The 23691-nt window shown below is 51.6% G+C and overlaps 1 protein-coding gene across 12 annotated transcripts in view; it reads right to left on the bottom strand.

Moving 5' to 3' along the window:
- SRC (SRC proto-oncogene, non-receptor tyrosine kinase) overlaps window positions 1-23691 on the bottom strand; it is a 53657-nt gene that overhangs the window by 16829 nt on the left and 13137 nt on the right. For 4 of the 12 annotated variants that reach the window (XM_021077969.2, XM_021077972.2, XM_021077970.2 and 1 more), the window contains exons 2-6: window positions 17079-17142; window positions 5643-5810; window positions 3919-4193; window positions 2778-2877; window positions 1795-1812 (exon numbers count right to left, since the gene is read on the bottom strand). In XM_021077969.2, coding sequence (XP_020933628.1) covers window positions 1795-1812; window positions 2778-2877; window positions 3919-4186 — 386 coding nt within the window. In that variant the 5' untranslated portion in view covers window positions 4187-4193; window positions 5643-5810; window positions 17079-17142. The remainder of the gene's footprint in view (window positions 1-1794; window positions 1813-2777; window positions 2878-3918; window positions 4194-5642; window positions 5811-17078; window positions 17143-23691) is intronic. The other 8 variants (XM_021077971.2, XM_085003868.1, XM_085003867.1 and 5 more) reach the window with 3 other exon arrangements.

Raw genomic sequence — 23691 nt, 5'->3', positions numbered from 1 at the left:
CGCGAAGAAGGAAGGGCAGGAGTGAGTGAGGGCTGCCCTCTGACTCTGGGTGAAAGACGCAGAGGTTTCCAGAGCCTTTCCTCTGGCCATGCCTTTGCTCTACCAGCTGTGACAACACTGCCCCACCCCACCCCCACCAGATCAAGACACCCTTCCCACTGTTGCTGGCTGAGGTCCCCCCAGTACTTCAAAGCCTCCAACCTGAGTCTGTCCATCCCTGCTCAGCGCCCCCGCCCCCCTCCTGGCTCCTCTGTGAATCCACGGAGACCCTCCTCCAAGGGCTGGGGGCCACGCCTACTCCTCCCAGCTCTGCCATGACTAGCTGTGTGACCTTGAGCAAGTCATTGCACCTCTCTGGGCCTCAGTTTCCTCATCTGTAAAATGGAGCGAATATGCATGTCCACTTCCCAGGGCTGTGCTGCTGTACAAACAAAACAACACAACTGAAAGCGCTCAGCCTGAGACCCCGTTTACCCGCAGGGCTCAAGAAATGGTGGCTATTTTATTACTGTTCACCTTGTGCACCAGCTCTACCTGGGCACCCCAGCCCCCTCCCCAGGTGCTGAGCAGCAGGTGATGGGGGAACCCAGAAATGTGGCAGGCCCAAGAGCAACCCTCAGGGAGTTCCCAGTTTGGGGGGAGGCAGATGCAAACAGCTGGAACCATAAGAGAATCAGAGCAGCCCTGGGACTCAGACAGAGGCAGGTGGGGGGAGCTGGGAAAGCCCCCTCCCCCAGGGAGAGCAGCTTAAGGAAGGGAGAGAGCTGCTGCCCAAGTTCCAGTCCTGGCTTTGCTACTTGGTAGCTGTGTGACCTTGGGCAAGGGCCTTCACATCGCTGAGCCTCAGTTTCCTCATCTGCAAAATGGAGGTGGCTCCTCCCCCATCACTGTAGCCCCGGCGGGCGGGACTGCAGCAGAGTAAACACGAGGACAGGGGTAAAAATGCCTGCTCCCTTTTTTCCCTTTTGCCTCACAAAGAAGGCGGTTCTGAGCTGGATCTCGAGGGATGAATAGGAGTTCGCCAGACAGAGATGGGAGAAAGGGCATTTCAGGCAGAAGGAACAACATGCACAAGGTCAGGGAGGCACGAACAAGCAAGACATGCTTGGAAACAGTGGAGATGACCAACTTCCTTAGCCAGGCCTTTGAAGATGCTCATGGATCGAGTCTACTCTACCCCTAGAACTCGGTGTCCTTGCAGTCCTGAAGGTATCCGGCCCCTCCAGCGCTCCACCCACCTTGACGGGGACGGCTTTCCACCACCCCCACAGGCCACGTGACTTCACAGGGCTTCCTTCAAGGTCCTGCTTGAACCTCCCAGCCCTGGTGGTCACCACAAGAGGGGGACACACAGCAGGGGCCCCGAAGCCTGCACTGACCCTGGCCTCGTCCTCTGCCTGCCACTTGGCCTGGACTGGGGCTGGGGCCCGGCCACACTCTGGCTGCAGGAGGGCATGGCCTTCTCCACCCAGGCCTCACTGGGCCCAGCACTGGACCCTGCATGCGGCCGGCACTCCAGGTGGGCTGAACGGGGAGAGGGTGAGTTAGCAGGATGGGGACGGGAATGGGGTGTGATGGGGAGTGACGGGGTGATGGGACAACCCTCCCCATTCTCAGCCTGGGGTGAAGGGCAGGATCTGGTCAAACTAGTGGGGATGAGGACAGAAGCTGGGGAAGCTGGAGGGGGTGCAGCCAAGGGAGCCAGACCCTAGGAAGCGCATGCCGGCAGCAGCCCCACCCCCACCGCCAAAGCGCCCCCACCCAGCCCGCCCCGCCCCCGGAGTGAGTACACACCTGACATCCACCTTCCTCCTAAGGGCCAGCGAGAGAGAAGCAGAGAGAGGGAGAAGCTGAGACAGAGCTGGAGGGAGCAAGCACTGGCAGGGAATGGGGAGCGGGGGTCCCCGAGGCTGGGGGGATGCTGGGGAGCGGGGGATGGGAAGTGGCAGAGAGGGGACAGCAGGCCCTATAAGGGCAAAAATGCAGCAGGTGTGGGGCTGCATCCTGCCCTCCCCACTGTGATCACCCCTGGGTATAGGACCCAAAGCCTGCCCCACCCACTGCCCATGACAGGTGTGGCACCCCACCCTGGAAAAGGAGGGGAGCGGGGCAGAGGGGAAGGACTCCCATCCCATGGCTACAGCCCCACTCACCTCTCACCAGTTCTTTATCCCCACTCACAGGGCCCCCCCTCCCCCTCACACGCCAGCTTGGCTCTTGGATGCCATGCCCCAAGGCTGGAGTTCCTGCAGGTGAGCCAGAGATGCCCACCAGGGTGCCTGCCCACCACCCCTTATCCCATCACCTCATCCCCATGCCCTATCCTGACCCCTCTCCCACTGGGTCCCCCAAATGGGTCCCCCCAGCCCTCCGAATGTGGGCCCCTCCCTCTACAGCTGGAGACTCCGGCTTCACTGGCTGTCCCAGGCTCTCCAGTGCCTATGTGGACACAGCCTCCAGCTCACAGGCTCTGCTTTGTGTGGTCCTGGGTCCCAGGCCCAGTCCTGCCCTCACCACCTGCAACTTCTGCGGGTTCTGTGATCTGGAACGCTGTGCTCTGTTGACCAATTACAGAGCCTTCCCAGAGCCCCTGCCTCATCACTCCTGCAGGCCCCAGGTCAGCTCCCTGGACCTTGGCTGCCTTGATGCTGAGCTCTCCCCACTGCCCATCAGGCTGGCCTCCCCACTCTGGGGTCACTCAAAGCTGTCTGTCTCAAGACCAGGCCCTGGATCAGGGTCCAGAGGGGTGACGGGGAAGGGGGGGGCGGGGGACTCACGTGTTGTTGACAATCTGGAGCCGTTCCCCTTTCTTGAAAGACAGGTCAGTCTCTGTCCGTGACTCATAGTCATAGAGGGCTACAAAGGTGGTCACCCCGCCTGCAGGGCAAGAGGGGCGTGTCAGAACGGCCAAGGCCTTGGCTGGGGGGAGGGGCGGAGTTGGTCTCCTACCACCAGCCCAGAGGCCTGGTCCCATTCACAGGGGGCGGGCCTCTATGCATGCCCACCTTGTCCAGGGGTCCAGGCAAGCCTGTGAAAGGTGTAGGAAGCATGCGTGTCTCTCCGTGTCTGAGTGTGCCCACTGGGCTCTAGGTTATGCTAGCTGTTGGTTTATCTGTTTGGTACCTGTCTTTCCCATAGAAGCAGAAGCCCCCAATAACAGGCATCTTTGTTTTGATCCTAGAGCCTGGGGGTCCTCTATGGGTGTCTCCGAATGAGCTACTGACTCTGTGTGTGTGTGGCTCTGTCTGAGGGTGTCCGAGTAAGTGTCGTGTTTGTGTGAGGGTCTTAGGTCTGTGCGTCTTCAGGACCTCCAACCTGCTCCCCGTGCCTCCCTGAGAAGCCCCCAGCTCTCATGGCCTCAGTTTCTCTCTCTCGTCCTCTATCTCTAGGACGATATGCTCTGTATCAGATTCACCCCTAAAGGCAATGAAGTGTGCCTGGGACTGCTATATTACCAAGGCGCCAGCAGAGGGCGCAGGGGCGCACCTCGGCGTTCGGCGGGGCTCTGAAGACCGAAGCCCCCCGTCTCCCTCCCAAAGAGCCCCGCCCTCTTGGCCACGCACCGCCTCCAGTCCTGATCCTTCTCTGGGCTGACCAGAGCCAAGAGCAAAGCCTCCAAGCTGCTCCCTGTGCCTCCCTGAGAAGCCCCCAGCTCTCACGGCCTCAGTTTCTCTCTATCGTCCTCTATCTCTAGGTTCCTTTATGCTCTGCATCGGATTCACCCCTAGAAGCAATGAAGTGTGCACCACACTTTCCAGTTTATAAAGCCTCCAGGCAACTCCCAACAGTCCCCAAGGCCCAGTAACCCACAGGCTCCTCCCCTTCAGTGAGAGAAAGAGCAGAGCAGCCTAAGCCCGACGGGGGGGGGGGGGGGGGGGGGCAGGGCCACCCGGCACCCACACTCCCAGGCCCACTGACCAGCCAGGGGCCCCGCCCTCTGCGGGGAGGTGACAGTGTCCGAGGAGTTGAAGCCACCAAACAGCTTGGGCTCGGCGGCCGCAGGGGCGAAGGCCGTGCTGGGGCCTCGATGACCATCCGCGGAGGCTGGCTTGCTGGGGGTCTGTGAGGTGGGAAAGGCACCACCGCCACCGCCGCCGCCGCCCCCGCCGCCGTGGGTGTTCTCCGCAGGCTCCAGGCTGCGGCGCCGCTGGCTGGCGTCCTTGGGCTTGCTCTTGTTGCTGCCCATGGTTCTGCTGGAGATGAGAGAGAACCTTAGGGTGAAGACCTCAGGGAGCAGGCCGGGCTGCCGGGGTCCCTAAGCTTGCACTCCCACCCATTCTACAGACAGGGAAACTGAGGCTCAAAGAGGTCTCTTTGGGTAAATTAGCCTTCCAGAACCTCAGTTTCTCCATCTGTAAAATGGGAACAATGATGGTACCCATGAAGTGCTTCTTTGGTACAGGGCCAAGCACAGAAGAAACCTCATAATCAGAAGCCCTAACCTCCCCAACCTTCCCAGGTCACTGTTTCTCTCCATTGGGGGCAGGGCCGTGTCTGAGTCACATCTGTGTTCCAGGCACATCGGAAAGGGCTAAGGGTTTGTTGAGTTAATACATGCCTGACTGAAACTGTCTCACACCAGAGGGAAAGTGCTAAAAGTTGCAGCCAGGGCAGGGGTACTGCAGGCAGCTGGAAGAAGGAGAAATGGCTGGGAGCTCACTCCAGCCCCAGGGCCTTTGCACATGTGGTTCCCTCTGCCTGAATGCTCTTCCCTGATCCCTTCACCAGAGTAACTCATGCCTCCTTCAGTTCCCAGCCTAAGTCAAGTCACCTCTTTGGAGGCAGCATGTGGGGGATGGGAGGGAAATGTTTAGGGGTGATGGATGATCTTGACTGTGCTGATAGTTCCGTGAGTGCATCCATGTGTCAAAATTATCAAGCTATACACCTTAAATAAGTATAGTTTATTGTATGTCAATTACATCTCAATACAGCTATCAAGGGGGAAAAGTCACCTCTTTGGGAAGGGTTTCCCAACTCCTTTCACTGGTCTAAGTCCCTCTGCTTTTTGTGCCTCTTCTTGATAAAATGTGGCCCAGATTTGGGGGTTGTTTATGGGTTTATATGATTGTTGTCATGGGCCTTTGCCTGTCTAGCTCACTGCTGTGCTCCCTGCACCTAACACAGGGTATGTATGGCACAGTAGGTGCTCAATAAACAGCTGGACGAATGAATGAATCTCTCAAGAGTTAAGAGTTCTCTGAGCCGGAATTCCCATCATGGTGCCATGGGATCAGTGGTGTCTCTGCAGCGCCAGGGTGCAGGTTCAATCCCCAGCCTGGCACAGTGGGTTAAAGGAACCAGCATTGCCACAGCTGTGGCTTAGGTCGAAACTGCTGCTCAGATCTGATCCCCGGCCCAGGAACTCCATATGCCAGGTGGCGACCAAAATAGAGGGGGAAAAAGTGGTAGAGATCTCCGAGCCAGAAATCTGGGAGGGCTAGAGATCAGGGAGCAGAGAGACACCCAAGCTGCACACTCCCCAGGGATGCCCGCAGCCCTGCCACCCCTCTTCGCTTCCCATGTCTCCATCCTCAGGTCCTGGCTCCCACCCACCGTGCCTGGCCAGGTCTCCCCCCACCCCCCACAGCCATCCCTCCCAGCTCCCTCAACTTGGCAGCCCTGACAGGTCACCACCTCACCTGGTGGAAGGCAGGGGCTCTCCCAGAGGACCTGGGAAGCAGCCCGAGGTCTCAGCACAAACACCAGGTATGGAGTCAAGGGTCTTGCACTAGAGGACCTGCTCCACCTCTCCCTGCTGGGTGACCTTGGGCAAGTCACTTCCCCTCTCTGGGCCTCAGCGTCCTCATCTACAAAGTGGGAAGAAAGCAGACCTCTCAGGACTGTTGGGAGGATAGGATCAGAAAGAGAAATCACCACGGCTCTGACTCTGGGATCAGATTTCATCAGGCTCTGACTCCGGCAGGCCTGGTGCTGAGAACTACCCAGACCTGAAATATCTCTCATTCCTGCCAAAGCGAGAGTGAGGCTGGGTATGGCACAGTGGTTAAACGGCTTTGGGGAGATCCCACTGTGGCTCAGTGGGTTAAAGAACCCAACATAGTGTCTGTGACGAGCTGGGTTCCATCCCTGCCTGGCCTCACTCAGTGGGTTAAGGATCCAGCATGGCTGCAAGTTGCGGTGTAGGTCATAGATGCGGCTTGGATCCCACATTGCTGTGGCTGTGGTGCAGGCTGGCAGCTGCAGTTCCGGTTCGACCCCTGGCCTGGGAACTTCCCTATGCCACAAGAGCAGCCCTAAAAAAAAGAAAGAAAGAAAAGAAAGGTGACCTCTGGAGCCAGACTCCCCAGACTCAAATCCCGGCTCTGTCCCTCGTCAATGGCATGACCTCAAGCAAATGATTTAACTTCTCTGTGTGCCCATTTCTTCATTCGCAAACGACTGTGACATCTGAAGGCAGCAAGGCAGAAGGCTGGGAACATGCGGTGACCCTGCCCCATCAGCTATCCTGATCCTGTGATTCTGGACCTGCTGGTGACATGAGCTCCAATTATTCTCCAGGGGATGCTGCAGGCCTGGAATCTGTCCAAAATTTCCTCTGGAAACCCATGAATGGAAAAAGGTCCCCTTGACGGGTTGGGGCCTCGGCAAGACTGTTTGCCCTGAGCACCAAGCCCAGCTCTGTGACCCTGCCCTTCCCTATGTGACCTTTAGCCAGCCCCTGTAACCCTCTGGGCCTCAGGCTGCTCATCTGCACAATGGGGTCATGGCTTGCACGCTCCCTGGGGACCATCCAGCTCAGAGAATGTGGGGCCGGGAAGGCCCTGGGGAGACCTGCTCACTGGGGCCTCCTGACAGACATGCCAACGGGCCTAGGAAGGCCAATTTCTATGGCAACCCAATCCCTTGAGGTCATGGTTCCCATCAGCCCTCATACAGGTGGTGTCCCAGGGGACCTCCTGACCCAGTTACCCACAGCTCCAGGCTTAATGGAGGCTGGGCCCCCACGACTGTACCCTCCCCCTGCCTGCTCCCTGGTATAGCGGTCACAGCACCAACTGTGCAGCAAGCCCTCTGCCAATCAGCACAAGGGGACACAGAGAGGATCTGGCCAGGTCCTGCCTCAAAGGGTGCATGCTCTCACAGGGGACTTGTTTGTGGGACTTCGAGAGGAAATAAAAAATTACAAAAACACATTTAAAAATACATTTTTAAAAATTTTAATGAGGGGAGTTCCTGTCGTGGCTCAGCAGTAACGAACCTGATTAGGATCCATGAAGATGTGGGTTTGATCTCCGGCCTTGCTCAGTGGGTTAAGAATCCGGCATTTCTGTGAGCTGTGGTGTAGGTCACAGATATGGCCCAGATCTAGCCTTGCTATGGCTGTGGTGCGGGCCGGCAGTGGTAGCTCTGATTTGACCCCTAGCCTGGGAACTTCCATATGCTGCAGGTGTGGCTAAAAAGCAAAAAAAAAAAAAAATTAATGAGGAACTTTCTATGAATCCAAACTTTCTTCAGATGAACTAAGTGATAGAGAGTGAGCCCCCTGTCACTGGAGGTAATCAAAGACAGGAGAAAGGGTACTTGGTTGATGCACCATGGAGGAAGAAGGAAAGCTAGGTGTTCTGAAATATTTGCAGAATAGACAAAAGACTAAAGGAGCACAGACACATGATTTGCCTCCTGCTTTGTTCCTGAAATGCCACGTTGTAGAGACCATGTATCATTCTGCGATAGTCAACCACTCCCAGAGCCTGGACCTTGCACTGGGCCCCGTTCTAAGCACTTTGCAAATATTGACTCATCAAACCTCCATGATAATGGAGGGGGTAGATATAGTGTCCCTATTTTACTGATGAAGAAGCAGAGGTATAGAAAGGTTGAGGCACCTGCCTGAGGTCACACAGCAAGGGTGAATACAAAGGAGTGGGGACATGAAACCCAACTGGACAGGGTGGGATCAGGAACTGCTCCTGGGATCCACCTCCTGCCCGCTGACCTCTCTTTCACATACGAACAGCCAGACACTGTTGGCAAATGGAGCATGAATGGATAAGCAGCCTAGCCCAGTCACTAGAGAAAGCCAAGATTTTAAGCTTGGACAAGACATCATATGCTTGAGGAAGGACAGCACGTTTAGGGTGGGGTCCAGTCCCTACAGGGCTGCAGCGGTGCTGCATGACCTTGGAAGAGACACTCCCCCCGCCTTGACCTTGGTCTCTTTCTTGAGGCAAGCCTCTGTCTCAGGGCACAAACGCTAAGTCACCATGAGCTGGGTCTCTGAGAAGGGCCAGACCCCACATCTTTTCCGCCACGCGCACACTCCAAAGCAGAGATAGATCCTCGGGGTCCAAGAGGAAGTGGTAGGGGCTCCGCATTGGGGGTGTCTGAGGTTTGCAGAGGAAGGTGCCCTCTTTCCTTCCCGGGAGTGGGAGGCACTCCCAACCACAGGCTCTGTACCGAGGGCCTGCGCTACCACTAAGTGAGAGGCCCCGGGGCTGCCCTTCGGCACCTCCGACCAGCGCCCCAAAGCCTCATGCTCAGCAGGTCCCAAACGGACATGGCCTCTCCCTCGAAGGCTTTCCCTCACCCCGTGTCACTGTCTCAGGGCTGCTCCCCCATCCTCCCTGCTACTCTCCCTCAAACGCATCCCTCCCCCCGCCCTATCTGCAGGCCTCGGGCCAGGTCTCTGTCCTCCTGACCTGGGAGAGCAGTGGCGGCCCCTCCAGTGCGCCCTCCTGCGGCAGCCAGAGGCATCTCCATAATCCACACAAACAAATGGGGCCTCCTCTGCTCAACACTGTCCACAGAAAACTGGAAACGACCTCAGGGTGTATCAGAGAGGGACTGGACAAGCAAATAATGAAGCTAATTAAATGGAAAGAGAGCTCAGTGTGGCCTGGGAAGAGGCTCACAACACACTGTTAAGTGAAAAGAGGAGGGTGGCCGTGTAGAATGTCCTCTGGGCCACTCGGAGCCTGTTTCCTCAACCAGAAAATGGGGGCAATCATGCCACCTATGTCAGAGGCTTGGTGGGAGGATTAAATGAGACAACGCATACAGTGGGCTTAGGGTGACACTTGCCATGGAGGACACATGAACTACAGTTATTTCTGTAAGGAAAATTAGTGCGTGAATGTGAATGTGAATGTGTGTGTGTGTGCGCGCGCGCGCGCAGAGGTGCACACACGAGCCATAGAAGTTTAGAGAAAGCTCTGGAAGGAGTCCAAAAGGTTTGCATCCAAAAGGTGTGGAGAGGCAAAGGAATATCCCTTCACTACTTTCTCACCTCCCAGCCTTTGCCTCCTCCGGTCATACAGACACAACATCCAGAAGAATCAGAAAAGACTGCAGTTCAGTCAGGACATACCCACGCCTTCCCTCCTGACTCTGAAGAATGTCACCTCCACCTCTTCTAAGGGTGGGAGGGAGGCCAGGAACTTAGTAGTTGAGAATAAGACCTCCAGTTCGAATCCTGGCCCCACTACCTACGACTAGCTAAATCTTCCTGGGCAAGTCACGTGATCTCTCTGTTTCCTTACCTTTAAAATGGGGGTTGGAGTTCCCCGCTGTGGTGCAACAGGATCTGTGACATCTCTGGAGCTCTGGGATGTGGGTTCCATCACTAGCCTGGCACAGTGGGTTAAGCATCCAGCATCACCACAGCTGCAGCGTAGGTCACAACTGCGGCTCGGATCTGATCCCTAGCCCAGGAACTCCATATGCCAAGGGGTGGCCAAAAAAGGGGGGGAAATGGGGGTAATAATAAAGCTGACATTTGAGAATTAAGTAACAGAGTCCATGTGCCAGGCAGAGAATAAGTATATGATAAACGGTGCTCACTGTTGTTTGCTGTTATTATTACCATTACAGGTGACAAGAGGAGCAATGCAAGAGGGAGCAAGAGTAGCTGGCAGGGCCTGGAATGCCAAGCACAGAACGGAGGATTTTGCATACAGTTGATACTCAATTGTCCGGACATACATCAAGGTGAAGTAGGGACTATAACTTTTCAGGTGGGACCAAAGTTCAGAGAAGCCAAAACCTTCCCTGAGGCCACACAGCAGCGAGTGCGGCAGAGGTGGGATTGCTCAAGGGTCAGAAGGCACTTCTGGAGTCCCATCCATGTGCTGATGTCCCCACTGCCCTAGGCACCCCACCACTGCACCATCTCCACCTCCCTAACACAGAGGCAACAGGGTCAGCAGTCAGCCTCTGACATCCACATCTGTATCTCTGGACCTTCCAGGGAAGAAGAAGCTTCGCGGAAGGCTTGGAGCCAAAATGCCAGGTTCAGGTGCCAACTTGCCACTTCCTAGCCATGCAGCCTCTAGGGGGCCTCAGTTTATCCCTTATCAAAAATGGGAATGTGCATTAATTCCTATGCAATTGGGCTTGAGGAAAAACCATGAAGTAATGCTTCTAAAGTGACTAGAACATAGAAAGTGCTCAATAAATACTAGCTATTACTATCATTACTATGGAAGAGCTCTCTTTGGAGCTTTGCTTTTTTTTCTAACCACTTTTACAATTAGGCAGAGGCTTCCAAAATTCCTACTGTGTGCCAAGCCCTGTGTGTGGCCCTGAAGAGACTGCCTGGTAGAGTTGATTAGAGCCAAGACCTACAAAAGCCACTTCACAGGGAAAGAGTCCAGAAAAGACATGCATGTCCACAAGTTAACTTTGTTCTAAGATGCCTGCCAGTGCAATGTGCTAAGAAAACGAAATGGAAGGAATAAAATGGAATTAGAAAAGAGAAGATGAGAGAGTTCCCGTCATGGCTCAGCATAAACTAATCTGACCAGCATCCATGAGGAAGCAAGTTCAATCCCTGGCCTTGCTCAGTGGGTTAAGGATCCAGCATTGCTATGAGCTGCGGTGTAGGTGGCAAATGCAAATGTAGCTCAGATCTGGTGTTGCTGTAGCTGTGCTGTAGGTTGGTAGCTGCAGCTCCAATGTGAGCCCTAGCTCAGGAGCTTCCATATGCCACAGGCGCAGCCCTAAACAAAAAAAAAGAAAAAAGACAACTATCATTATTTGAATTTGTTATCAACATAGATCTGAGATATCCAAGAGAATCTGCTACAAAACAATTAAATAAAAAGTGAATTAAGTAAAGTGGAAATTAAAAGTTAATGTCCAAAATCAGTAAGGTATCTATATACCCACAGAAATCAGGAAATAAGATGAAAGAAAGCTTAGCATTACAAAAATATCAATTCTTCCTGAATAAATCTAAAAATTGAATGTGAATAAAAACTCCAACAGAATTTTTTTGTTGTTGTTGTTGCTATTTCTTGGGCCGCTCCCGCAGCATATGGAGGTTCCCAGGCTAGGGGTTGAATCCGAGCTGTAGCCACCGGCCTACGCCAGAGCCACAGCAACGCAGGATCCGAGCCGCGTCTGCAACCTACACCACAGCTCACGGCAACGCCGGATCCCTAACCCACTGAGCAAGGGCAGGGACCGAACCCGCAACCTCATGGTTCCTAGTCGGATTCGTTAACCACTGTGCCATGATGGGAACTCCAGAATTTTTTTTTAACTAGGCAAGTCAGTGTTCAAGTTTATGAGTGAATGTATAAGAATAGGCAGTAAAATCCTAAAAATTAATTAGGAGAATTAGCCCAATCAGACAGTAAAACTTATTATAAAGTCATGGTAATTAAAACTGTGTGATATCAGTACAAAAACAGGTAAATCAATGGAGCAGAATAGAGGATCCAAAAATTTTCCCCAAACATATGGTAATTTAATATATTATGAAAGTATTTCATAACAGTGAAAAAAAGGTAGACTTTTTAAGATGGAGTTGGGCCAATGATCTGCCCTCAAGAAACAAAGTCGGACCTCAATCTCACCCCATATGCCCATAAATCCCAGATCAATCATATTTAAACCACACAAAAATAAAACCATAAAGCTCTAAAAATGGGAGGGAGAATAATTTTTCTAGTCTCAGCATGGGAAAAGGATTTCTAAACATGATCAAAAACCTAAAAATCATTTAAAAAATAATAAATCAACCTACATAAACATCTAAAACATCTGCATGGCTCAAATAAACATAAGTCCAAAACTAGGAAAAATATTTGTAACTCATAGGATAGACAAAGGGTTTTTTCCCTTAATATATAAAGAGTTCCCATAAAGTAAGAAAAATAACCATGAGGAGTTCCCACTGTGGCTCAGCAGGTTAAGAATTCAACTAGTATCCATGAGGTACCAGTTCGAACCCTGGCTTTGCTCAGTGGCTTAAGGATCCAGCTTTGGCACAAGCTGAAGATCTGGCTTGGATGTGGTGTTGCTGTGATTGTGGCATAGGCCAGCAGCTGCAGCTCTAATTTAACTCCTAGCCTGGGAACTTCCATATGCTGAGGGTGCTAGCCCTACAAAAGAAAAAAAGGAAAAGAAAAGAAAATTAACCATAGTGGTTTATAGCAAATGAAATGGTGCTTAAAACATATGAGAAAATGTACAACCTCACTTAGAAGATGAATCAAATTAAAACTACATAAGCCACCCAGCAACAGCAGAATATACATTCTTCTCAAGTGTACATGGGATGTTCTCCAGGATAGACCATATGCTAAGTCATAAAACAAGCCTCAATAAATTAAATGGAATGAAATCATAAAAAGTATATTTCTAACCACAATGGAATGAATTAAGAAATCAATTACAGAAGGAAATTTGGGGTATTACAAATAAGTGAAAATCAAACACCCAGTAACCAATGAATCAAAGAAGAAATCACCCAAAAAGGTAGAAAATATTTTGAGATGAATGAAAATTCATCATCATCATATGTTGTGAGTGACACAGCATATCAAAATGTATGGGATGCAGTAAAGTAGGACTTAAAGGGACATGTATGGCTGTAATGCCCATATTACAGAAGAAGAAAGATCTTGAATTAATAACCTAAACTTCTACCTTAAGACACTAGGTGTCTTAAGAGGAAAAGCAAACCTTAGAGCAAGAAAAAGGAAGGAGGAGTTCCCTTCATGGCTCAGGGGTTAACGAACCTGACTGGGATCCATGAGGATGCCTAGCCTTACTCAGTGGGTGAAGGATCCAGTGTTGCCATGAGTTGTGGTGTAGGTCGCAGACGAGGTTCAGATCTGGCATTGCTGTGGCTGTGGCATAAGCTGGCCGGTGTGGCTCTGATTAGACCCCTAGCCTGGGAACCTCCATATGCCACCCTAAAAAGCAAAAAAAAAAAAAAAAAAAAAAAAAAAAGAGGAAGAAGAAGAAGTAAAGAAGATTTTAAGGAAATGCTATGAACAATGCTATGCCAACAAATTAGATAATGTGGATGAAATGGACAGACACCTAGGAAAACACAAACTACTGAAAGCAAGAAGAAATGAAAAATTTGAATAAAGTTAAAACAAGTAAAAAGATTTAATTAGTAATTTTAAAACTTCTCACAAAGAAAAACTCAGGCCCAGATGACCTGACTGGTGAATTCTACCAAACGTTTAAAGAAGAATTAACACCAGTTAAGGAACATAGCTTACTCTACAAAGCCAGTATTACCCTAACACCAAAACCCGACAAAGACATCATAAGAAAAGAAAACCACAGACCATTATCTCATGACTATAAGATGTAAAAATTTTCAACAAAATATCCGCAAACTGGATCCTGCAATATAAAAAGAATTATACATCGTGACCCAATGAGCTTTGCCCCAAGAATACAAGGTTGGCTTAACTTCTGAAAAATCAATCATGTAATGTACCATACCAATAAAATAAAGGATAAAAACCATACAATAATCTCAATAGATGCAGAAGAAGTATTTGGCAAAGTCCAATACCCTTTCATGATAAAAACACCACAAACTAGAAGAAGGGAATTTCTTCAACCAGATAAAGGGCATCTATGAAAAACCTACATCAAACATCACACTTAATGGTGAAAGACTGAATGCTTTCCACCTAAGATCAGGAATAAGACAAGGATGTCCACTCTCACCAGTTCTATTCAACATCGTACTGGAGGTTCCAACCAGGGCAATAAAGGAAGAAGATGAAATCAAAGGCATCCAGATTGGAAAGAGAGAAGTAAGAGCATCTCTATTTTAGGTAACATAATCTTCTATATAAAAATTCCTAAGGACTCCACTAAACATTTATGAGAGCTAATAAATAAGTTCAGCAAGTTGCAAGATATAAGGTTCATATATAAAAATAAACTGCATTTCTATATACTAGCAAACAATCCAATAATAAAATGAAGAAAATAAACTGTCATATCAAAAGAAGACTTAGAAATAATATTAAGAAAAGAAGTGCAACATTTTTACTCTGAAAACTACAAAAATTATTGAAAGAAATGAAAGAACTAAGTAAATGGAAAGACATCCCATTTTCATGAACTGGAAGACTATGCATTGTTAACACGGCAGCAGTCAGTCCCCAAACTGACCTATAGAGACAACATAATCCCTAACAAAATCCCACCTAGCTTCTTTGCAAACATTGACAAACTGATCCTAAATTCATATGGACAGTCAAGGGGCCCAGAACAGCCAAAACAATCTTGAAAAAGAAAAACAAAATTTGAGGGCCCACACTTCTCAATTTCAAAACTTGCTGCAAAGCCCTGGTAATCAAGACGGGGTGGTACTGGTATGAGGATAGATTTATAAATCAATGGCGAGAATTGAGAGGCTAGAAATAAACACCCACATTTATGGTTAGTTGATTTTTGGCAAGGGTGCCAATATAACTCAATGGAGAAAGAAGAATCTTTTCAACGAATGCTTCAGGAGCAACCGGATACACTCAAGCAAAAGAAGGAAGTGGGGCACCTTCCTCAAACCCTACACAAAAAGTAACTCAAAATGGATCACAAACCTAAATATAAAAGGTAAAACTAAAAAATTCTTATTGGAAAATACAGGCATAAATTTTGCCACCTTGGATCTCAGTGGGGTTTTTTTAAATTTTATTAAAGTACAATTGATTTATAATGTGGTGTTAATTTCTTCTGTACAGCAAAGTGATTTATTTATATGTATATATATTCTTTTTAATATACTTTCCCATTACGGTTTATCACAGGATATTGAATATAGTTCCCTGTGCTGCACAGTAGGACAGGACCTTCTTGTTTATCCATCCTATCTGCACATAACACAATGATTTCATAAACATAACACAGGAAACAAAGAAAAAATAGATAAACTGGACTCATCAAAATTAAAACCTTTTGTGTGTCAAAGGACACCATCAAGAGAATAAAAAGAGGAGTTCCCACTGTGGCTCAGTAGGTTAAGGACATGACGCTGTCTCTGTGAGGATGCAGGTTTGATCCCTGACCTCACTCAGTGGATTAAGGATCCAGCATTGCCTTGGGACTGTGGCATGGGCCCCAGATGCAGCTCCCATTCAACCCCTGGCCTGGGAACTTCTGTGTTACAGGTACAGCCATAAAAAGAAAAAATTTAAAATTAAAAAAAAAAATTTTTAAAGAAAGTAAAAAGAATGCACCAAATGGTAGAAAATATTGCAAACCATGTATTTGATAAGGGACTTGTATCTAAAATATGTAAAGAATTTTTACAGCTCAACAAACAAAATGACAAACAACCTAATTTAAAAAGGGGCAAAGGGAGTTCCCATCGTGGCTCAGCGGAAATGAATCTGACTAGTATCCATGAGGATGCAAGTTCGATCCCTGGCCTCTCTCAGTGGGTTAAGGATCCAGCACTGCCATGAGCTGTGGTGCAGGTGACAGATGTGGCTCAGATCCTGAGTTGCTGCAGCTGTGGTGTGAGCCAGTGGCCACAGCTACGATTCGACCCCTAGCCTGGAAACCTCCATATGCCACGGGTGCGGCCCAAAAAAACAAATAAATAAATAGGCAAAGGATCTGAATAGACATTTCTCCAAAGAAAATATACAAATGGTCAATAACTGCATGAAAAGATGCTCAACATCATCAGTCATCAGGAAAATGCAAATCAAAATCCCAAAGAGCTAACCACTTCACACCCACTAGGAAGGCTGTAATTAAAGCCAGAAAACAAGTTGTTGACAAGGATGTAGAGAAATTGGTAACTTCATACATTGCTGGTCCGAATGTGAAATGATGTAGCTATTTTGTTCTTTTTTTTTTTCTTTTTTTTGTCTTTTCTAGGGCCAGAGCCACAGCAACGTGGGATCCGAGCCATGTCTGCCACCTACACCACAGCTCATGGCAACGCCGGATCGTTAACCCACTGATTGAGGCCCAGGGATCGAACCCGCAACCTCATGGTTCCTAGTCAGATTCATTAACCACTGAGCCGCGACTGGAACTCCCCGATGTAACTATTTTGGAAAACAGTCTGGCAGTTTCTCAAAAGGTTAAACATACAGTTACCATAGGATCCAGAAGTCCTGCTCCTAGGTACACACCCCAGAGAAAAAATATATATATGCACATAAAAACTTGAACAGGAATGTTCATGGCAGCATTATTCCTTATAGCCCAAAAGTGGAAACAACTATAGGCCCATCAATTGATAGATAAAGGTATTTTAAAACTGTGGTATATCCATATTATGAGTATTATTTGGCAAGAAAAAGGAATGGAGAACTGACACGTGCTACAACATGGATGAACCTTGCAAACATGCCGAATGAAAGCAGCCAGACACAAATGACCACATGTTGTGTGATTCCATTTACATGAAAGGCCCAGGATAAGCAAATCTATAAAAACACAAAGTAGATTAGTTGCGGCTGGGGCTGGGGGAGGGGCAGCAGGCACTGACTAAATGGATACGCAGTTTCTCTTTGGGGGTGATGATAATGTTCTCAAATTGATTGTGGAGGAGTTCCCATTGTGCCTCAGTGGTAAGGAAGCCAACTCCTATCCATGAGGATACAGGTTTGATCCCTGGCCTTACTCGGTGGGTTAAAGATCCAGTATTGCTGTGAGCTGTGGTCTAGGCCACAGACGTGGCTCGGATCTGGCATGGCTGTAGCTGTGGTGTAGACCGGCAGCTGTGGCTCCAATTTGACCCCTGGCCTGGGAACTTCCAAACTTCCATATGCCATGGGTATGGCCCTAAAAAGCAAAAAAGAAGAAGAAGAAAGAAAAAAGACAGACAGGCTTACCTGGTTCAGATCCTGATGCTCTCTCTCATAGCTGAACAAGTCACTTTACCTCTGAGCCTCTGTTCTGCAAAGAGAGAAATAATAGAATTAAATAAGACAAGGCGCCACACAGCACACACACGGCTCCCCATCATGTGTGTTTGGCTCCTCGTGGTAGGTGCATGGTCCATGTTGGTTATTACTATGGTCTATGTAGGAGTTCCCTTTGTGGCTCAGTGCAAAACGAACCCGACTAGTATCCACGAGGACGAAGGTTCAATCCTTGGCCTCTGGCGTTGCTGTGAGCTGTGATGCGAGTTGCAGAAACAGCTTGGATCCTGAGTTGCTGTGGCTGTGCACAGGCCGGCAGCTGCAGCTCCATTTCAACCCCTAGCCTGGGGACTTCCATATGCCTCGGGTGTGGCCCTAAAAAAATATATATATGGTCTGTGTACACCAAGGTGGATTGTAAAGCCACCAGAGAGCCTCAGTCCAAGTGTTCAGAGCATTAGCAAGCTCCTAAACTGGGAGAAACTGGGAAAGGCTTCCTGGGAGAGGTGAGTTTGAGAAGGGCTTCAAGGTCGAGAAGAAGGCTGGCAAAGGCTTAGAAGTAGGCAAGCTCTGGGTATTGGCTCAATCGTGCAGTCACGGCTCCCTCAACAAAGCTTAGCCGAGCACCAACTATGTGCCAAGCACTGCAGTGGGAAAGAAGGGCAAAGCCAGGTAGCTGGACCAGCCAAGTGAGAAATTAGGGAGAGTGTGGGGATGAGAGCTGGGGCAGAGCCTTACCCAGGACCGAGTGCTCACAAAGCAGACCAGGAAAAGGAGGCTCAGAGAGGGAGAGGGGTTGCCTAAAATCACACAGCACCTTAACTTCTGGAAGGGGCCTCTCCGGGCTCCACCCTCCCCCTGACCCACAGGCCTAGAGAAGAGAAAGCCCACAGGGGCCACCCCAATGTGTACTCATCAGAAGGTGGACATAGATGGTGTCCAAACTGGGGACCCCAGCAAGGAGCGACAACTGGTTTTCAGATGATAACAGTACCTGGTTGATGGGTAGAGACTGTACCATGCTAGGTACCACGCTAGGTACCATACTAGGAAGTGCACTACATCCAGGAGTCCAGGTAACCTACGTGGTTAGCCGCGTTTTACAGATGCGGAAACTGAGGCACAGAGAGGTCAAGTTGCTTGCCTAATGTCACACAGCTCATAAGAGACGGCATCAGCAGGCAGACTCAGATTGTCTGGGCTCTGTAGCCTAATGTTCCAGGGCCCATCCCCCAAGGGAGCCACTGCCCGGACCTATATCAGCGGTCACACCCCTTCTCAAAAGGACCCCAGGTGGAAGCTGTTCTCAGCCAGTCCAGGAATGTCTCCTGATAACAGTACCCAACAGGGGGTGGGAGGGGTGGGAGGGGTGGGAGGTAGAGGTTGTGTGGCAAATGTGTGGGGGTGGAGGAGGGAGGAGCAGGGGTAGGAAAGGACATGGCCCATTTGAGTCCATCTGTCTTGCTCCTGGAGAGAAGGGAGCAGAAAGGCACCTGCCTGAGCCAGATGGGTGCAGCATCCTGGTTAAGGGGGGTCCAGCAATGGCCCATGGAAGGACCCTGAGCAAGTCAACTAAAGCCTCCTTCAGTACCATGGAGACACCCATAATCAACCCCGGGCAGCTGCAAAGGCCACGGAGCTAACCATGTGTGCCTGGGCCATGCTGGATAAATGGGGCCCTGACCAGTGCAGCTATAGCATTACTGCCATTGTTACTGTTTAGCTCTCCAGTTCTTACCAGGACTCTGCTTCGTGGGGATGATTAGCCCTATCTCTCAGAGAAGGCAACAGAGACAGGTTCAGAAAAGCCAAGTCAGGTGCCCAGGCCACCACCCGAGCCAGCAGAGAACCAGCTGGGGATCCTGGCTCTCCTGGCCCCAGGCCACCTTGGCCCTCTCCCCAAAGCCACTGGTCCCAGCTGGGCTCTCACAGGGAGTTATTACACCAGGGACTCAGCAGGGCCCCTGCCAGTCCACTTTCCATTAGGGGAATAGGAGGCCAAGACAGGGAGAGCGGCTGGCCCAAGGCCACACAGCCCAAGAAGGACCACTTGTGGAGAGAACATGTCACTCCTCTGAATCTCCAAGGCCGGGTCCCCAGCTGACCCCGCTCCCCGCCTTCCTCCTCGCAACAGCCCTGGGGGGCAGGTACCACCAGCACCGGCCGTGTCCCCAGGGGAGGAAGCTGAAGCTGGAGGAACATGGGAGAGGACGCAGGCCCTATGGCCCACCTCACAGGTGGGGACGGTGACCCTTTCCTGCCTCCCCTGGGGCCTCCCGCACTAGGCAGGAATCGCTGATTTCCTTTTCTCCTTCAGGCTCTCAAAAGAATTACCTGCTCAGCTGGGGTGTTTTTCCACAAGTGGTTTCAGAAAATAGGAAAGAGTCCTGCTTCAGGGCAGGAATATGAATAATGACAGTAATAAGAATAAGGCAGCAGCAAGAGCGAATATTGATTTAGCATCTACTATATGCCATTTTTATCACCCCATTCTACAGATGAAGAAATAGAAGCATAGACAGGTTAAATGATGTGATTAAAACCTCATCTTAGGGAGTTCCTGTTGTGGAGCAGCGGAAACAAATCCGACTAGGAACCATGAGGTTGTGGGTTCAATCCCTGACCTCACTCAGTGGGTTAAGGATCTAGCGTTGCCGTGAGCTGTGGTGTAGGTCACAGACACGGCTCAGGTCCTGCATTGCTGCGGCTGTGGCGAGTCTGGCAGCTGTAGCTCCAATTCAACCCCTAGGCTGGGAACTTCCAGACACCACACCCATGGCCATAAAAAGCAAAAAAAAAAAAAAAAAAAAAAGTAAAACCTCACTTTAGACTTCCTGCTGTGGCACAAGAGGATCAGCAGCATCTCTGCAATGCCAGGACACAGGTTCGATCCCCGGCCCAGCACAGTGGATTAAGGATCCAGGATTGCAGCTGCTGCAGTGTAGCTCACAACTGAGGCTTAGATCGGATCCCAGGCCTAGGAACTCCATATGCCATGGGGTGGCCAAAAAAGAAAACAACAACAGCATCATAGCTAAGTGACAACCTCCTCTGACTCTGAGCTTCTCCCTGAAGAGGGGCTCCCACAAAGGGCGCAAGGAAGGAGCCATGCCCAGCGCCCTCCCTAGAACTCAGTGCAGGCTGGTGGGGTGGAATGAGGCACACTGATGGGGTGTGGAAACCTACTCTTTTCCCCATCACGTCCTCCCATGTGGGGTTCACCCCTGCCATGCCCCCAATAGCTCTAGCACCAGTTGTGGCCAAGCTCACCATACACATGAGCACACGGGGGCTCTGGAAAGCTGCCCCAGCCAGGAAGTGGTGGGCCAGGCTGCCAACCCAGGTCCAAGTGATGCCAGAGCCCACCCTCTCTCCACTGCACCTGCAAGAAGGCAGAGGGAGGGCGGCCCGGGAGGTGGGCACAGCACAGGCAGAGGCCTCGAGGCAGGAAGGTCAGACGTCAGGGGGTTACTGAGTGAGAGGTCTGGACTGAGAGGGTTCCAGCTTATGTGGGTCACTGTGGGCTTTTGGCCCAAGTATGAGGAGGTCTGAGGGAGGCCCTGAGAGAGACTGTCCAGCCATTTAGGTCAGAAACTAAGAGGGAAGGTCATGACAAAATTCTCAGGCCCCTAAGTGTGCTGGGTGGGGTCGGGGGAGGTTACTGAGCCTCCAGTCCACAGCGATCCTGCCAGAGCACAGTCATCTCCAGCTCCAGAGGGCTGGAGGGGCAAGAGGAGGCACCTAAACCCTGGTGGACTTCCCAGAGGAGGGGACATCTCAGCTGAGGTCCAAAGGCTGAGCAGTTTGTAAAAAGAGGGAGGGGAAACGTGATCCTGGCAGAAGGCATTGCTGGGCCAAAGGCCTAGAGGTGGGACCATTTAGAGAAAGGCAAAGAGCCAGGTCCGTTTAAGTCTTGGAGCCTTAGTTTCTCCAGCAGCAAAATAAGGGACCTTCTCCAGCCCATGCCCAAGGGGAAGGGCAGTAGGAAGGGGGCTACTGGCTCCTCCTGCCACTGGAGCATCTTTGGGGTGGGTGAGGTTGGCAGGGTTGGGAGGCTTCTCTGACCCCTCACCCCTGCCCCCTGCCAGGTTTTACCCCAGAGCCCAAGCCAGGCAGCCCAGCAGGTGGACGGTGAGGGCAGCTCACAGGCCAGGAGGCCACAGCCCCGATCTCAGAGAGCCTTGTGAAATGTCCCCTTCACAGATGAGAAGTGGAGGCTCAGAGGGGGACACTCAGCCCCAGGTCACACAGCAAGGTGGAGGCTGTCCCTCCAATGAGGGCAGGACTGGGACTTGGATTAAAATAAGATTTTCAGAGCACAAGGCCCAAGAGTGCTGGACTGAGGAGGAGATACAAGAGAAGATACTGGTCCCAAATGACCACAGACCAGGCAGATCTCGGGGACCAGCCAGGTACCTCCTGGCCTGCCCTGATGAGGGCTGGTCCCCACGTGGCTAAGCGGAACACCTCCATCAGAATCTCCGTGGGCAAGTCACGCCCCTTCCTGGCCTCAGCATCTGAGCTTGGACAGAGGCCCTGGCGTGCCAAGGACCCCTTAACAGAGGCCCAGTATCAAGGGTGACCACAGGGAACACTGAGGTGACAAGTTTCACTCGCTCCCAGCCTCTCCAAGGTCAGGTCTCCCGGGCCCCCCAGCAGCCCCACCCCCACTGGCTGATGGCTGACAGGCCTTGTGAGGGGATGGCTGCCAGCCGGCCCCTGCCCACGGCCCCCACTATTTCCTGCCAGCAGCTCTGGCTGCTTCTCTGCTGTGGGAACACACAGTGCCCCCTCCTCCCCACCCACGCCCACGCAGGAACTCCCTCCAGGGACACTAGTGGGCAGGCGCACCTGGCGACCAGGCCTCTCCGCACAGTCAGCCCTGAGCTCAAGCCCCCACACTCAAAGCCTACGCATGCCTGCCCTGGACGTGTGACCTCGGGAGGGTCCAGCCCTCCCTTTACTCATCCATGAAATGGGAACTCTGGCAGAGCTCTGAGGGAGAGGGCGTCCAAGGCTGAAGCTGAGGGCAGTGGTCAGCAAGACGGCCAAAGCCCTTAAAGCTTCTACGTGCCATTCAGGGGATCAAGGCCAAGGGTGGAGGGGGCCCTGCTGCACTCAGAAGCCTCCTGCAGCTGCCATCCCACTGGGAGTTAAAAGCCAACATCAGAAGGGTCCAGAGGCTCTCCCTGACCTCCCCCCACATCCTTCTGCCTTTTCTTCCCTCCACTCTCCCCCTCGCTCACTCTGTTCCTCTGGCCTCCTTGCTGTTCCTCCAACACTCCCGCACGCCCCGACCTTAAGGTCCTGGAACCCGGATTCTCTTGCCCCAGAGCTCGAGTCCTCTCTCCCCTCCTGGGAGGTGAGCTTCTGGGAGTGGGCTTCCCCCCACCTCGCCCCTGCCACCATCTAATCATCTAATCACAGCCCATTCTCTCCGCCCAGCCAGCCCTCCCCGGCTTGACATTTGACCCAACACATTTACCGCGTTCTTGCAGACCCCGTGCCTATTTTCCTTACTGCGTTTTTTGAATCCCCACCCGAATGTCAGCCCTGCGGGAGAGCACGGGGTGATTCGTTCTTTGCTGTATCTCCAGCCTCTAAGAACACTGTCTGGCACATAGAGGGGCTCAGTAAATATTTGTGGGAGGGAGGGGTGAATGGATAGAGGGATAGAGGAATAGAGAAGTGGAAGTGGGGGGAGGGAGAGCAGGAGGGATCAAAGGAAGGGGAGGGGTGAGACGGTCCCACCCAGGGCCCCGCAAGAGAGACAGGGACAGGTCTCAGCCCTAGGTGTGTCCAGCCCCACAGCCTATGCCCCGGCCACTATGCTCTCCTGCCCTAGCCTGCCATGTCCCGGTGGCAGGGTCTCTGGCTGCCCTGGTTACAGAGGACCGTGTGCAAGTCTGAGACGGCTCAAGGCCCAGCGCCCCACCCAACACCAGCTCAGGCATGGAATGGGTACCGGGGGATGTTTGCTGCATGAGCCAGGAGTGAGTGAAGCATGAGCCAGGGGCCATCCATGGGCCAGGGCAGCCAGAACGTGTCTGATCCTGTGTTCACGGTACAAACACATGCAGGGCTGGCAGGCCTCAAACCGGCTCTGCCAGTGGGGCCGGGGCGGGGCCGGCACTGCAGGCTCAGGCTGGCAGGGCAGGCAGATGGCAGGGGTGCTGGGGCCGGCCTGCTGCCCGGGGAGGGTGAGGGCTAAACAAGTGGCCCGTGGTGCTCCGGCTCATCCCAGCCCTAAAGAGATGAAACCGTTCCCACCCTGGTGGCTCTTGGGCTTCTTCTTGGGCAGGAAGGGACCCCTTTCCAGATCCTAGGTCCTGACCTGCTCGGTAAAGGGCAAGGTCCCTGCTTGCTAGGACCGGTCCTCAGCCTAGAAGCCCTAGAGGGAGAGGCAAGGCCGGGAAGCAGTGGCACCAGAGCAGGACAAGGCAGCAGGCAACCTGGTATAAAGCCCCCCTCAAGTTGCTGCACAGCTTTGAGGCAATCCTGGGCCTTCAAGATCATTTTCCCACGGAGAAAGCACTGCTGGGAATGAGTTCCAGAGACCTTCAATCCCAAGAGAGTTTACCAG

Source organism: Sus scrofa, chromosome 17 (assembly GCF_054392235.1).
Source record: "Sus scrofa isolate SSC_HxYL_T2T_F1_AM1 chromosome 17, Sscrofa_HxYL_maternal_Yorkshire_Landrace_v2.0, whole genome shotgun sequence".
Lineage (NCBI taxonomy): Eukaryota > Metazoa > Chordata > Mammalia > Artiodactyla > Suidae > Sus > Sus scrofa.
The sequence above is the reverse complement of the archived record's forward strand: the minus strand, read 5'-3'. Positions and strand labels throughout refer to the sequence as shown.